The sequence below is a fragment of the Cryphonectria parasitica genome (assembly GCF_011745365.1).
Source record: "Cryphonectria parasitica EP155 unplaced genomic scaffold M406scaffold_8, whole genome shotgun sequence".
NCBI classification, from domain to species: domain Eukaryota; kingdom Fungi; phylum Ascomycota; class Sordariomycetes; order Diaporthales; family Cryphonectriaceae; genus Cryphonectria; species Cryphonectria parasitica.
In genome coordinates this window covers 187,190-202,686 of record NW_024468916.1, presented here as the reverse complement: position 1 = coordinate 202,686, position 15,497 = coordinate 187,190, and the positions used below count along the sequence as shown (strand labels likewise).

Sequence of the window (15,497 nt, the reverse complement as noted above, 5' to 3'; positions counted from 1 at the left end):
AGGAGCAGCCTTCTTCTCCCAGCGGTAAGGTCCCTTTACTTTGGCCGGGACCGACATAAGCGTCGGTCTACGGGACGCAGTTAGGCCGGGGGCTTATGAATTGGTACGCCGGTCCGGGTTGACCTTGGAAGTTGTGGGGTGGCCCCGACAAAATGTAGTGAATTATTTGGCTTGTCTATGATCTTGTAAAAAGCGATGGTGCTGTAACAGATAGCCGTGCTCGAATATTCGTGCAATTCTGTAGGTCCTGGAATCATTTCTTCGACCGCTCCAGCACGCTGCTGTCCTTTAAGAAATAGCCTCGATGATGGGTGGGCGCTCGTGCTACCTTTGAAATACCGAAATCAATTCTTTTTTATTTCCACCTGGAACTTGGCAACCCATTCAGTGAACTCGTCTTTCTGCTGGCCATCCCATGGCTTGGCCAACAGCTCCGACACGGCAAAGGCGTCGAAGAAACACTGATCCATAAGCGTGGTAATCTCGGCGGAATCAAGCTCATAAAAAGCCACCGCGAGGCTGTTGAAACGATCCGTAATTCGCCTGAGCAGAGGCATGACTTCATCCAGCCGGGAAACAGTCACTGAATCAGCGTCATGGGTTAGGGGCAGCTTAGGTAGGGTCTTGAGCCTCCTCTTGATGAGAGCTTGGTAGAGCAAGACCGTGAGCCGCAACCGCCGCAATGTTGACTCGAGGCGTTCTCTGATCTTTTCTGGGTCGCCGCGGGGAATGTTCTGTTGAGAGTCCATGAACGAGTCCAGCATGGCCTGCGTGCTGATATGGGTGTTGTTCATGCCGTCCGCAAGATGGTCAACTTCCACTTCATCCTCATTTTCATGTTCGGCCTCGTCGTCGTCTTCATCCTCATCATCGTCCACACCATCCTGCTCTTCACTCCACTCCTTCAGCTCCTCCAACACATCCTTGAGTGTATCCCGTAAATGCTCGGCTTTGTGGACCAAGTGTTTTGCCACGCCGAGATTGGCGAAACTGATGACCTCGTCACACAAGCCCCAGAGGACGCCTGTGGCGACGATACTACCCTTCTCTGCCTTTGCTCCCGACAGACCGTTTCGTTGGTTCTCAGGCAGAACTTTGCCATCACTGGGAATTTTCTGGAGCAGCTCCCTGAGCTCCCTCAAAAGCCGGGCGCACCTCCAGGCCAAATCCCGACGGATGACTTTCGTGTAGAGGTCAGCGTTGCACTGCTGGACAGCGGAGGCGACAGCAGGAACCGCGCCCTGGATGAGCTGCCGCAGAACGGTACAGATGGCGGACGGAGTAAAGGGCTCGTTTATGATGAAGAGTGAAATCTTGGTTGAGTAAGCCTTGATCAGGCTTGCCGAGTCGCGGGCTAAGGCTAGACAGTCCAGCTGCTGCTGCTTGTCATGGTCTGCCACAGATTTTGCACCAGGCCAGTTGTCTGCAGAAGAGCCAGCGTCACTAGTTGAGTCCACAACACTTCTCAAGGACTGCTCGATGCCCTCAATAAGAAGGACAGCATTGTTGGTAAGCGAAGCCAATTCTTCGAGTGCGCCTGAAGAAGCTGGTGACTGTGGCATGGTTTTCGATGTGTTTGCCAGCCTCACCCATCTGTTGTGTACACCAAGAACACAAGTATTGGTGGTGGTGGTAATAGTAACAGTAGTAGTGGTGGTGGCAGTGTCGAGCGACAAGTGGTTGTTGAAGTGGTTGAGATGGAGGGGTAATTTTTTTGTAGGCAGAAATTCACATGGCTAACCAGGGTAGCAGGTGCGATACAAGCAAGAACAGGTGCCACTGGCAGTGACGGATCCCTGCCACCTTGAACGCAATTGGATGTTTGATTGGCCCTTGACTGCCAAGCAAGTAAAGGTGGGGCACCGGGGTACATGCCTGTTGGCATCCAGTGGCACCCAGGACACCATAGCACTATAAGCTACTCGACTACCCGCAACGAACTGATACCTGCCCGTTGCTGTCCTGATGCCAGCTTGACATATTTTTGGCAAGTGATTGTAGGTTCTCTTGTCTCAAACCTACATTTCTCAGCCATTGCCCCGACCTACACATCCTCTGGCTGTCCTTTTCTGTTTCTCTAATTGTATGAAGAGTGGCAGCCGCATCCAAAAGATGCAGCAGACAGGCTTGTCGGTGCTTCTGAGTGCCAGCACCTTGGTGGTTGCCGCTGCTGGGAACTCTGGCCTGCCTCGAGGTGTTGGCCCCGAGTGTAAGTCGTCATTGATGCTACTGCTCAGGCAGCTCAGAAACACTCTCCTGGCGATTCTGGTTTTCATGAATGCTAATTTGGCCTGTCTGCACTCCAGTTGCCAAGTACTACTCCACCAAGGAATCCTTTACATGTATCGGCCACCCTTCGATATCTCTCAAACCATCTCAGATCAACGACAACAGCTGTGACTGCCCCGATGGCTCTGATGAGCCTGGCACTGCTGCCTGCTCCGGTCTCAACCCCCTCTCTCCTCCCCAGCCTCTGCCAGCATCCTTTACCGGAACAACCAACACGACAAATGTCCTGCCGGGCTTCTGGTGCGAAAATGCTGGACACATAGGCTCGTACGTGCCCTTTGTCTATGTCAATGATGGCGTATGCGATTATGACCTCTGCTGCGATGGCACTGAGGAGTACGCACATGTCGGCGGAGTCAAGTGCGAGGATCGCTGCGGTGTGATTGGCAAAGAACACAGGAAACTCGAAGAGGCACGTACCCAGGCCAAGGAGAAAGCTGCTAAACGCCGGCGGACCATGGCCAAGGAGGCTCGTGAGCTCCGGCGGAGGGTGGAAGCTAGGATCACCTCCCTCGAGCAGGAGATTCAGGGCCTGCAGGAGAAGAAGGATGAACTCGAGAAGAAGTACTATGAGGTCGAACAGTCAGAGAGAGGCAAGGTCGTCAAGACCGAGGGGCAGGGCGGTAAGCTTGGCGTGCTCGTTGGCTTGGCCAAGACACGAATCTCAGAGCTCCGCGAATCCCTGAGCAAAGTCCTCGACCAGCGCGACGAGCTCCAGAGCCGTGTCGATGAGCTGGAGGAGATCCTCAAGAAGTTCAAGGAGGAGTATAATCCCAACTTCAACGACGAGGGCGTCAAGGCTGCCGTTAAGGGATGGGAGGACTATGCTGCCAGGGTTGCTGACGCCACGCCCTCCGATCTGGCCGAGTCCGACCTCGTCGAGATCGTCAAGGAGGACGGGGAGAGCTCCGGTATCAACTGGAAGGAGTTTGACGAGGCCGAGACCACGGATACCGATATTCGTACGTTATCTTCCACGGCAGATCTGATTTCTTACCAAGATCAATGCACTAACAATTCACAGTTTATAACGTCGAGGCTTATCTTCCAGAGTCTATACGCTCGTTCGTCCACGGCAAACTCAATAATCTCCGGGTCTGGCTCATTGAGAACGGCATCGTGGCCGACAACTCGTCTCCAAACAGCGAGTCTGTCCTCGTCACTGCTGCCCGGGAAGCTTTCCAAGCCGTCGCGGATGATCTCTCCAAGAAGGAGAGGACCCTCGGCGAGGAGAAGCAAGATCTCGAGACGGATTACGGCGCAGATGACATCTTCCGGGTCCTGAAGGATAAGTGTGTCTCTACCGATAGCGGCGAGTACGAGTACGAGGTTTGCTGGCTTGGCAAGACTAGCCAGAAGTCCAAGAAAGGCCACAGCAGCACCAACATGGGCAAGTTTGCTCGCATTGACATGGAGATGGCCGACGACGAGGAGCGTATCGATGGCAAGAGCTTGGGCAAGGGACCTCGCCTGGTGATGCGCTACGAGAACGGTCAGAGCTGCTGGAATGGACCACACCGACGGACAGACGTCTGGCTCGGATGTGCCGAGACGGATGAGATCTGGAGGGTGAGCGAGGCCGAGAAGTGTGTCTACAAGATGGAGGTCGGCACACCGGCTGCTTGTGAAGACGTACACGAGCCAGGCGTCCGGACCAAGGACGAGCTCTAAGGAGGGACCACAACGGATTTTAACTGGATTGCCTTGTGAAATGCGACAGCAGCAACGTTGGAAGGACCAGGAACAGCAGTTCGGGGACCATAGAGATGGGAATTTTGCTTGAGATCATAGAGCGAGCGTATAAAGGAAGGGGGGTATCAAAGTGTCATTAGTATTTGCAGTCAATGCTGCTTAGCCCATGTATGAGATATGTATTCAATCGAGATCTTCCATGTTCGAGGTGCGCGCAGCCGATCAGCCACTGGCTGAGGCCAATTTCCGTCTCTTCATTCTGTCCTCTTGCTCCGCCAGTACTCTGGCAGTTAGCGATGCCGTCAACGGATTATTGATGCCTCCAGATCGGCCTGTCCCGTAAGCCTCCTTTTGTGTCTTGGAGGCCTTGTGGCGAGCCTCTGACTCGGCCTGATGGGCTCTGCCTCCATCTACACCGTCAACCTCCTCCTTGTCTTCGGCTTTCCGCTTCTTCTTCTTCTTCCCGCTCTTGTCCTGTTTCCTGCTGTGCGTCAGCCCCTGCGCGCGCAGGCCCTCCATCCTCCTCTCGAGCTTGACCAGCTCTGCCTCCTCGATTGGTAGGATCGGTATGATGTCCTGGTCCTCGAAGGGCTCGCTGCACTCGGGACAGTTGTGCTCCTGGTCGGTGATTTCCTTGATTGCGACCTCGGCAAAGACGTGGCCGCAGGGCACGATGTACACAGACTTGGTGGCAGGCCCGAGCTCTTTGAGGCTGACGGGGCAGGCCCAGATCTCCTTGGCCTTGGAGCCGGCCGGCTTGTAGCGCTTGAACCTGAGCCTGACGATGTCCCTGAGGCTCTTGACGCCAGTCTGCGAGAATGTCATGTCGTTGCCGTTCGCCTTGTCCTCAGCGTCTGCGTCGACGTCGCTAGGCATGAGGCCCTTGAGGATGGACTCGTAGTTGTAGAGCCGGCCTCGCCAGTCGGATACGGTGTTCTCCATGTCGAGAGACTCGGAGGATAAGGGATCGTGTGTCCAGGCATGGCTGAGAGATTCGAGCGCGGTGGCTTTCAGCTCGCTGACGGTCGGATTGCGCGCCGCTTCCTTGACGAGCTCGCGGCGTTTCGGGATCGAGCCGCCGTCATTACCCATGGTGGAAGATACTGGGATATTTCAGGCGAGTTTGCGACAGGTGGTGTTGGGGATCTTCAGGTGATGTCGGTTGGTTCGTTTGTTGGCCTGCTCGCAAAGGACATGGCGCGCGGGACATAGTATTGGAAGGTTTGGAACCCTAACCCTATGTAATGTCAAGTCTTGTAAAGGTACCAATAGGAAGAGAGCTGCGATTACCCAGCTACCGTCAACTATATGAGTTGCAAGAGGGCAATCAGAAAGTTGCACAAGCGATAGGAAAATAAGTATCTTGAAGTATAATAAGGTACTTTTTCCTAATCATTGTTTCAGGGGGCAGGAGAAGGGGGGGGGGGTGCCAACTTTTGATGGTATCATGCAGAGTGCAACTGATCAATACCTAAAGCATAGAAATCGAAGAGCTCAGGTCTGGAAATCTCCCTACTTTAGTCAACCTCATCCTTGATATTGTCGCTTGGTTTGCTCGAATGTGACCGGTGCTCCCGGGCCCAACAGGCGCCGCACGCACCGATGTAGATCTCGGCCGACGTCGAGCAAATCCAGAATCATCTTGTTGCCACAGGTGGCCTTCGCCTCTGATACATGTACTTAGCCCATAGTTGGTCGAGAAGCAAGAACGACCTTTGGGTAGCAGCCAGTTTTGTACATTAACGAACCTCGATTTGATGTAGACTTTAGAGCAAACCAGGGTCCAACGAGCCCTCAAGTACTTCGAACCAGCCAACGCAACTGGAACTTGTGTAAATTTGTCAAGTGCAGTGGAAGGCTGGGGAAACCTTTTCTGCTTTTGGTATCTTTTCATTCTTGCTCCTTTGCCAGAATGAAATTGTAGCATTTTGTGTTCATGTACAAATATGCTCCACATTCTGCGTGTTGCGGTGTCGATGACCTTGACGAGGGCTCAGTCGACAGCCCTAGAACGCGCTTGCGCTGAACGGAAAGGCCTGACGGCAACTCTCCTCTTACCATGCCTGCATGTCACTTTCTTTATTCGTCTCAAATGCCAGTTCAATAATGGAATGGTTCTTCATCCCCGTCTGCGCTACAAAAGGAGAAAGGGGAAGCGAGAAGCCAGCCAGGCCCTGAAGCCATGTACAGAAAAAGGCCGGAGTAGATGCGCTGGTTGGCACGCACGGGCTACAAGTAATGAACAAGTCACTGGCCCTCGTACCATCTCACTTATTGCCGTCCATGTTGTGGGCGGGAAATCGAGACCCAGAACATTCTTCGCATTCCATTCGATCATGCTTGAGTAAAGGGTGTATTACTCAGATGTAATATGTCGACTTCAGATTGCAAAATGTAAATATTGCGAGGCGGCGCAAAACGTCGAACGGGGAATCCACTAGCGGCTTAGTGGCGGTTTAGAGTAGAAGGAGGCATGTGGGAGGGATCGAAGATCACAGATTCAGTACCGAGGACATGCACTTAGGGGCAGGCAACGATAACGATAAGAAGTACGTACCCCAGACTCTGTGGAATTGGACGGGTCTCTCGAGCTGGGGTTCCCATGTCACATCTCACACTGTAAAGTGACGCCTCTCCATCAGCTACCTCGAGGTGAGGTCAAGTTGAAGGTGGTGGTACAAACTGAACCCAACAGCTCCTCATATTGACAGCTGCCAAACCTGCTGCATCATCCACGACCTTCTTTTAATTACCAACTCATGTTTGCGTAGCACTGCACGCGCTCATCTTTTTCGGGCCGTCTAGTGCAACCTTCGACTGCCTTCTTCCCGACCTTCTTCCCTCTTTACCTCCCAGTCCTCCATCAAAATCGCCAAACGCGCCCCGCCCCGCCTCCCAAACCCATACCGCTTCGTTCCCACGAGACGCTAGATACCGAAGGCAGGACCTCTTCGCTTCTGGGCATTCTTATGACCTTTACCTGAACCCGCAAACACCGTGGGCTCCCAAGAATGCGATAGGTCCCAGCAAGAGAGAGGTCCATTGGAGGGGCAAGTCACCTGCCACCTACACGAACCAAGATGGCGAGCCAAGCATCGCGCCCTCTCGACATTGCCCTCGAGAGCTTAGATAGTCTGGTCAAGGAGATCAAGTCGAGAACCATATCCGAGGACCAGCGCAAGCGCTTCGCCCTCAAGCTTCGAGATGTCGTGGCCGTCTGCCACCGCGGTACGTGTAGCTCTCGCCCTTTCTCCCGACCCCCCCTCCCCCCTTTCCTCGCTCCTGCACTGACTTCCTGTACTGTCAGATCTCCCCCAGGAGCATTTCGCGCTGTTTATCGCACAGGTGCAGAAGGCCATCAGCAACCTCATCATCCATGGCAGCGACACGGCCGAGCGCCTCGGCGGCATCTACATCATCGATTCCCTCGTCGATTTTGACGGCATCGACGTGGCTACCAAGTACACGCGCTTCACACAGAGCCTCCGTCAGGTCCTACGAGGAAAAGACATAAACCCCATGCGTCCTGCTGCCGAGGTCCTGGGAAAGCTGTGTCGGCCTGGCGGGTCTATCATCTCCGAGCTGGTCGAGGCCGAGACCAAGAACGCGCTCGAGTGGCTGCAGTCTGATCGCATCGAGGAGAGAAGATACAGCGCGGTTCTCGTCCTTCGTGAGCTCGCTAGAAATGCGCCCACCCTGATGTACGCCTACGTCGGCATGGTCCTCGACCTGCTTTGGGCTGGTCTCAAGGACCAGCGCCACCTGATCCGCGCCACGTCTGCCGAGGCCGTGAGCGCCTGCTTCCGAATCATGCGCGAGCGTGACCAGGAGCTTAAGCAGCTATGGATGGACAAGATGTACATGGAGGCCATATCCTCTCTCAAGGTCGGCTCCGTGGAGTCCATCCACGCGTCCCTCCTGGTTCTCAAGGAACTGCTGGAGCAGGGCGGCATGTACATGCAGGATCACTATCAGGAGGCATGCGACATCGTGTCTCGATTTAAGGACCATCGAGACCCCACCATTCGCAAGACTGTTGTGTTTTTGATCCCCGACCTCGCCAACTATGCGCCATCTGAGTTCGCAACCACAAGGCTTCACACGTTTATGTTGCACCTCTCGGGCATGTTGAAGAAGGAAAAGGAGCGCAACGACGCTTTTCTTGCCATTGGCAACATTGCCAATGCGGTCAAGAGTGCCATCGCCCCGTATCTCGACGGTGTGCTCATCTACGTGCGTGAAGGACTCAGCGTCCAGTCTCGCAAACGCGGATCCGTCGACCCCGTCTTTGACTGCATCAGTCGGCTGGCCGTCGCTGTTGGTCAGACGTTGAGCAAATACATGGAAGCCCTCCTAGGGCCCATCTTCGCCTGTGAGCTGACCCCCAAGCTGACGCAAGCCCTCGTCGATATGGCCTTCTACATACTGCCGGTCAAGGCTACGATCCAGGAGCGTCTCCTCGACATGCTCAGCAAGGTGCTTTGCGGCCAGCCCTTCAAACCTCTGGGTGCTCCTCAGCCCAATACCCTCCCGTCGGCCCCTGTCATCCAGAAGGACCCCAAGGACCCCCTTGCCTATGAGCACCGAAAGGCCGAGATCAAGTTGGCTCTTAATACATTGGGTAGCTTTGACTTCTCAGGTATGTCTCTCTGTTCCTCGCCGACACCCCCTTGCTCTAGAAGCAAACAGCTAACTGAACACGTTGTCTGAATATGAAGGCCATGTCTTGAACGAGTTCGTACGCGACGTAGCTATCAAATACGTCGAAGATGACGACCCCGAGATTCGAGAAGCAGCGGCCTTGACATGTTGTCAGCTCTACGTCCGAGATCCTATCGTCAACCAGACGAGCTACCACGCCCTCGCCGTCGTCGGAGAGGTCATTGAGAAGCTGCTCACGGTCGGTGTTTCTGATCTCGACCCCAATATCCGCCGCACTGTTCTCGCCGCCCTCGATGAACGGTTCGACAGGCATCTTTCCAAGGCTGAGAATATCCGCACCTTGTTTTTCGCCCTCAACGACGAGCACTTCCCAATCAGAGAAGTGGCCATCTCTATCATCGGCAGGCTTGCAAGATATAACCCGGCTTATGTGGCCCCGTCGCTCCGCAAGACCCTGATACAGATGCTGACCGAACTCGAGTTTTCTGATGTGGCCAGGAACAAGGAGGAGAGTGCCAAGTTGCTCTCCCTGCTCGTCCAGAACGCGCAGGAGATCATTCATCCCTACGTGGATGCCATGGTGAAGGTGCTTCTGCCCAAGGCCAGCGATCCAGCTACTTCTGTGGCAGCTACCATATTGAAGGCGCTTGGTGAGCTGTGCGCTGTCGGCGGAGAAGACATGCTCCCGTACAAGGACAGCCTGATGCCTATCATCATTGAGGCTCTTCAGGACCAAAGCTCGGCTCAGAAGAGAGAAGCTGCCCTTCATACTCTCGGTCAGCTGGCCAGCAATTCTGGATATGTGATCGACCCATATCTCGAGTATCCCCAGCTTCTGGAACTTCTCCAGAACATCATCCGCGGCGAGCCCCAGAACGGGGCGTTGCGCCAGGAGACTATCAAGTTACTCGGCATTCTGGGTGCGCTCGACCCTTACAGATACCAACAAGTTGAAGAGCGGACGCCCGAGCTCCAGCAACGTGTCGAGTCGACGGCCATGACAGATGTGTCGCTGATGATGTCAGGATTGACGCCTTCTAACAAAGAGTACTATCCCACCGTCGTCATCAACGCCCTGCTCAACATACTCAAGGATCAGTCCTTGGTGTCGTACCATGCCCAAGTAATTGAGGCTATCATGAATATCTTCCGCACCTTGGGCTTGGAGTGCGTCAATTTCCTGGACCGCATTATTCCGGCCTTCCTCATGGTGATCCGAAGCACGAGCGGTCCACGAAGAGAGTCTTATTTCAACCAGCTTGCCACGCTGGTGAGCATCGTTCGACAGCACATCCGCAATTTCCTGCCGGAAATTGTCGAGGTCCTCCAGGAGTTCTGGGGGGAGTCGGCTGCCTTGCAATCCACGATCTTGTCTCTTGTTGAGGCAATCTCCCGGTCGCTTGAGGGAGAGTTCAAGGTCTACCTCGCTGGCCTGCTACCGCTGATGCTGGGTGTGCTGGAGAGGGAGGTGTCGGCCAAGCGTATTGCTTCGGAGAAGGTGTTGCATGCTTTTCTGGTGTTTGGCTCCAGCGCAGAAGAGTACATGCATCTCATCATTCCTGTCATCGTGCGGACATTTGAGAAGCCTAGCAACCCGACATTCCTACGCCGGGTGGCGATCGAAACCATCGGAAAGATCTCGCGGCAGGTCAACCTGAACGACTTCGCGGCGAAGATCATTCATCCTCTGACTAGGATCCTGCAGGAGAACGACTCAACGCTTCGAACAGCAGCCATGGAGACGCTCTGCGCGCTCATCCAACAGCTGGGGCGCGATTACCTGCATTTCTCACACACCGTCGGCAAGATCCTACGCGACAACGGTATCCAGCACAACAATTATGATCTGCTCGTCAACCGCCTTAAGGAGGGCGGTGTGCTACCGCAAGATCTGAGTTCGGAGCCGCGCTTCGTCGACCAGGTTGATGCTACCCCCTTTGCGGACCTGGGAACAAAGAAGCTTGAGATGAATGCGATCCACCTCAAGTCGGCCTGGGACACCAGAGGCAAGTCTACTAAGGAAGACTGGCAGGAATGGCTGCGCCGTTTCAGTACGACGCTATTGACAGAGTCACCAAATCATTGCCTCCGAGCATGTGCGCAGCTGGCGAGCGTGTACTTGCCACTGGCACGAGAGCTTTTCAACTCAGCGTTTGTTAGCTGCTGGAGTGACCTCTACGAGTCTTTCCAAGAGGAGCTCATCTTGAACCTCGAGAACGCCATCAAGTCCGAGAACGTGACCCCAGACCTCCTAAACCTGCTGCTCCACCTGGCAGAGTTTATGGAGCACGACGACAAGGCGCTGCCCATCGACATCCGGGTTCTGGGCAGGGAGGCAGCTCGCTGCCACGCCTACGCCAAGGCTCTTCACTACAAGGAACTGGAGTTTCTCCAGGACCAGAGCAGTGGGGCCGTTGAAGCGCTCATCGTCATCAACAACCAGCTTCAACAGTCCGATGCGGCTATTGGTATCCTTCGCAAGGCGCAGCTCTACAAGGATGGCATCCAGCTGCGGGAAACGTGGTTCGAAAAGCTGGAGAGATGGGAGGAGGCTTTGGCTTTCTACGACAAGCGCGCATCCGAGATACCTGAAGACGTCGCCGCACCAGTGGAGATTGTGATGGGTAAGATGCGCTGCCTGCACGCCCTGGGTGAGTGGGATACCTTGGGTCAACTGGCCAGCGACACCTGGGCGAACTCGTCGCCAGAGGTCCAGCGTCGGATCGCTCCTCTGGCGACTACAGCTGCCTGGGGTCTTGGCAAATGGGATGCCATGGACAATTATCTGCAGTCCCTCAAGCGATTCTCGCCCGATAGGGCCTTCTTTGGCGCAATCCTGGCACTCCATCGCAACCAGTTCAGAGAAGCTGCCCAGAACATCGAGAACGCCCGAGAAGGCCTTGATACGGAGCTGAGCGCCTTGGTCAGCGAGTCATACAACCGGGCGTATCAGGTTATTGTTCGAGTGCAGATGCTGGCAGAGCTGGAGGAACTCATTGTCTACAAACAGACGGACGAGAAGAAGCAGGCCACGCTGCGTCGCACATGGGAGCAACGCCTCAAGGGGTGCCAGCGCTACGTCGACGTCTGGCAGAGGATGCTCCGACTCCGGTCTCTGGTGATGACGCCCAAGGAGAACATGCAGATGTGGATCAAGTTTGCAAACTTGTGTCGCAAGTCAGGGCGGATGGGAATTGCCGAGAAGTCGCTCAAGCAGCTGATTGGCAGCGATGCGCCCCTGGACACCATGATCCCCTTCTGGAATGAACGAAGTACGACACGGGCCACAGTGCCCAGCCAGGTCGTCTATGCTGTCCTGAAATACCAATGGGAACTTGGCCAGCAGCCGGCCCACAGGGCTTCGGATATTTCGGAGAAAGCGCTCCGGTGCCTGTGTCTGTTCACTGCAGAATCGGCCAAGTCGTTCGACTACGCTCGCCAAGCAACCCAGCAGCATGCGGCGAACGGCGGCGACGCGGCCTTCCTGAACCAGGCGTACGGTTACGCAGACCATGCCAATCATGAGTCCTTCCAAGCCAACTATCCGCCCAGGATGTCGGTGGACGATGCTGTCCTCCTGGCCAAGTGCTACCTGCGCCAGGGCGAGTGGATGATCGCACTGCACAAGGATGACTGGCAGCATACGCACGTCCGGGATATTCTGACGTGCTACTCGCAAGCCACCAAATACAACTCACGGTGGTACAAGGCATGGCATGCTTGGGCCTTGGCCAACTTCGAGGTTGTCCAGTCCATCGCGGCCCGCAGCGAAGGGGCTCCGGCGCGCATCGACCACAACGTTGTCGCCAACCACGTGGTCCCAGCTGTCCACGGCTTCTTTGAGTCCATCTCGCTGTCTCAGGGAAGCTCTCTGCAGGACACCCTACGCCTGCTGACGCTGTGGCTCACGCACGGCGGGTATTCTGAGGTCAATGCTGCTGTCACGGAGGGCTTCACGCGCGTGAGCGTCGACACCTGGCTCGAGGTGATCCCGCAGCTGATTGCGCGCATCAACCAGCCAAACAAGCGCGTACAGCAGTCCGTACACCACCTCCTGGCGGACGTTGGGAGAGCACACCCTCAGGCTCTTGTGTACCCACTCACTGTGGCGATGAAGTCCTGGCAGGGCAGCCGTCGGTCGCGGTCTGCAGCGCAGATCATGGACAGCATGCGCCAGCACAGTGCCAAGCTGGTCGAGCAGGCAGAACTGGTCAGTCACGAGCTGATCCGCGTCGCCGTGCTGTGGCATGAGCTGTGGCACGAAGGTCTAGAGGAAGCGTCGCGCCTTTATTTCGTCGTCCATAACATCGAGGGCATGTTTGCGGCCCTTGAGCCCCTCCACGCATTCTTGGACCGGGGCCCGGAGACACTCAGGGAGATCTCGTTCGTGCAGACGTTTGGGCGCGATCTCACCGAAGCGAGGGAGTGGTGTCGACAGTACGAAGTCAGTCATGATTTGAATGATCTGAACCAAGCCTGGGATTTATACTACCAAGTCTATCGGCGCATCTATAGGCAGCTGCCGCAGATGACATCCCTCGAGCTTACGTACTGCTCACCGAAGCTGCTGGAGGCCAGAGATCTGGACCTCGCAGTACCGGGCACATACCGCAGCGGTCATCCGATCGTGCGGATCATGTCTTTTGACTCGACCTTTACCGTCATCAGCAGCAAGCAGCGGCCGCGCAAGCTGATCATCAACGGAAGCGACGGCGTGCCCTACACGTTCCTGCTCAAGGGCCACGAGGATATCCGACAGGATGAGCGTGTGATGCAGCTGTTTGGTCTCTGCAACACTCTCCTCGCCAATGACTCCGAGTGCTACAAGCGTCACCTGAACATACAGAGATACCCGGCGATCCCGCTCAGCCACAGCTCTGGTCTGCTGGGCTGGGTGCCCAACAGCGACACGGTGCACATGCTGATCAGGGAGTACCGGGAGAGCCGGAAGATCCTCCTCAACATCGAACACCGCATCATGCTGCAGATGGCGCCTGACTATGATAACCTGACGCTCATGCAAAAGGTCGAGGTGTTTGGATATGCGCTCGACAACACCACGGGTCAGGACCTGTACCGTGTGCTGTGGTTGAAGAGCAAGAGCTCCGAGGCGTGGCTGGAGCGGCGCACCAACTACACGCGCAGCCTGGGCGTGATGAGTATGGTGGGCTACATCCTCGGCCTGGGCGATCGTCACCCGTCGAACTTGATGCTGGATCGAATCACGGGCAAGATCATTCACATTGATTTTGGTGACTGCTTCGAGGTAGCCATGAAGCGGGAGAAGTACCCGGAGCGGGTGCCGTTCCGTCTCACGCGCATGCTCACCTACGCAATGGAGGTGTCCAACATCGAGGGCAGCTTCCGCATCACGTGCGAGCACGTCATGAGGGTGCTCAGGGACAACAAGGAGAGCGTCATGGCGGTTCTGGAAGCCGTAAGTTCTCTCGCTTGCATTCTTTGTTTGCTTTTCCTTCTCAGGCAGCTGAATGTTTCTTACTGACTCTTTATCCTTTCAACCCGCTTAGTTCATCCACGACCCTCTCCTGACGTGGCGTCTGACCAACGCTGCCAGCCCGGCTGGACCAAACTTCGAATCAGTCAGAGAAGCAGACCTCGTTGGGCCACAAGCCAATAGGGGACGGCGCGCATCTATTCTCGATGCTGATCCGGCGGCCCTCCGCGCGGCACAGGCAGCTGTGGGCAACGCGGCTGAGGCGGCGGCGGCAATGCCGGGCGGACCTCCAGGGGCCAGGCTGCGGGCGCGCACCAACTCGTCTGCTGGTCTGCCGGGCAGTCTCGACATGAACGGAGCCAACGGCATCAATGGGCAGCAGAACCAAGACCCGGCGGAGATGCAGAATGCTCGTGCGCTGGAGGTCCTGGACCGGGTGTCGCAGAAGCTGACGGGCAGAGACTTCAAGGCGGGCGAGGAGCTGGATGTTTTGACGCAGGTGGACAAGCTCATTGTCGAGGCAACCAAGCTCGAGAACCTTTGCCAGCACTACATTGGTTGGTGCAGTTTCTGGTGAGGAACACGGAAAGACGGGCGGATGGATAGATGGAAGGTTATGGCTCATATGGATGGGCATAGCGATGCAGAAAGATGTGTTGACTCTGGAAGGTGGCATCGTAGGATGGGGTTTTCTTTTTCCTTTCTCTTTTGACAGGAGGCTTGCAACTACAGCCAACAAGTGCATTCTAGGATTCGCATGGAGTTGGTGTGTGGCCCTCTCATCATTGGCAAGGAAGGCTGGCGTGATAAAGGTTGTCTTTATGTTTTCCCCCCATGGCCGTGTTCTTTTGACTGCTTCGTCTGGAAAAGATTCTACGGCCTGCAATGCATTATTTTTTATTATTATTGACTCTTTCTTCCCAAGATTTTGTTATTAATTGTCAAATGTGGGGCAGTGAACTCATCGGGGTGAAGGATGGGTGAAAAGCCAGGTCATCGATTTCTTGCACCAATCCTTCTAACTATCCTGGGGCCAGAGGTACTGGTGCACCCGTTTCTATAGGAAAAGTACAACAAAGGGCCGGCTAGCCTGAAACCTAGTGAAAGGGCCCTGGTGTCAGGGGCCTGAAAGGCCCTTTCACCCACATGAGACCAATGCCTTTATTCCGACATTAATTAACCTCAAGTGACTGACTGACCTTTTCATGGATCTTACCAATCGTGAAGTGAATGAATAAATAAAAGGTTGAATCCGTGCCAATGATGCTCAATAGTGTTCATCTTGGAAAATGGTGATTGGCTCGACCACGAAATCAGACCCGTATTTTTGTTTCCCTACCAAAGCTCAATCCATTTACCGCGGCCGGCCAAGCTGCGTTCTTGATTGATTTAAGACACC

At 55.2% G+C, this 15,497-nt stretch overlaps 4 protein-coding genes across 4 annotated transcripts; 2 read left to right on the top strand and 2 right to left on the bottom strand.

The window, feature by feature from the left end:
- Positions 1 to 344: 344 nt before the first annotated feature.
- On the bottom strand, positions 345 to 1,562 carry M406DRAFT_342099 (uncharacterized protein; the record flags this gene model as incomplete). Its single annotated transcript, XM_040921735.1, has 2 exons — positions 345 to 1,373; positions 1,461 to 1,562. 2 exons carry the CDS (start codon positions 1,560 to 1,562, stop codon positions 345 to 347), a joined length of 1,131 nt encoding a protein of 376 aa, XP_040772244.1.
- Positions 1,563 to 2,112: 550 nt separating this feature from the next.
- M406DRAFT_265615 (uncharacterized protein) lies at positions 2,113 to 3,960 on the top strand (the record flags this gene model as incomplete). The annotated part of the gene is made up of 3 exons (XM_040917748.1): positions 2,113 to 2,209; positions 2,307 to 3,251; positions 3,314 to 3,960. The coding sequence occupies 3 exons, from the start codon at positions 2,113 to 2,115 to the stop codon at positions 3,958 to 3,960; spliced, it is 1,689 nt and encodes a 562-aa protein (XP_040772243.1).
- Positions 3,961 to 4,203: 243 nt separating this feature from the next.
- Positions 4,204 to 5,073, bottom strand: M406DRAFT_333340 (uncharacterized protein; the record flags this gene model as incomplete). The annotated part of the gene is made up of 1 exon (XM_040920836.1): positions 4,204 to 5,073. One exon carries the CDS (start codon positions 5,071 to 5,073, stop codon positions 4,204 to 4,206), a length of 870 nt encoding a protein of 289 aa, XP_040772242.1.
- A 1,988-nt stretch (positions 5,074 to 7,061) lies between these two features.
- Positions 7,062 to 14,675, top strand: M406DRAFT_52619 (uncharacterized protein; the record flags this gene model as incomplete). The annotated part of the gene is made up of 4 exons (XM_040924485.1): positions 7,062 to 7,209; positions 7,289 to 8,620; positions 8,700 to 14,080; positions 14,172 to 14,675. The coding sequence occupies 4 exons, from the start codon at positions 7,062 to 7,064 to the stop codon at positions 14,673 to 14,675; spliced, it is 7,365 nt and encodes a 2,454-aa protein (XP_040772241.1).
- Between the last annotated feature and the right edge of the window lie 822 nt (positions 14,676 to 15,497).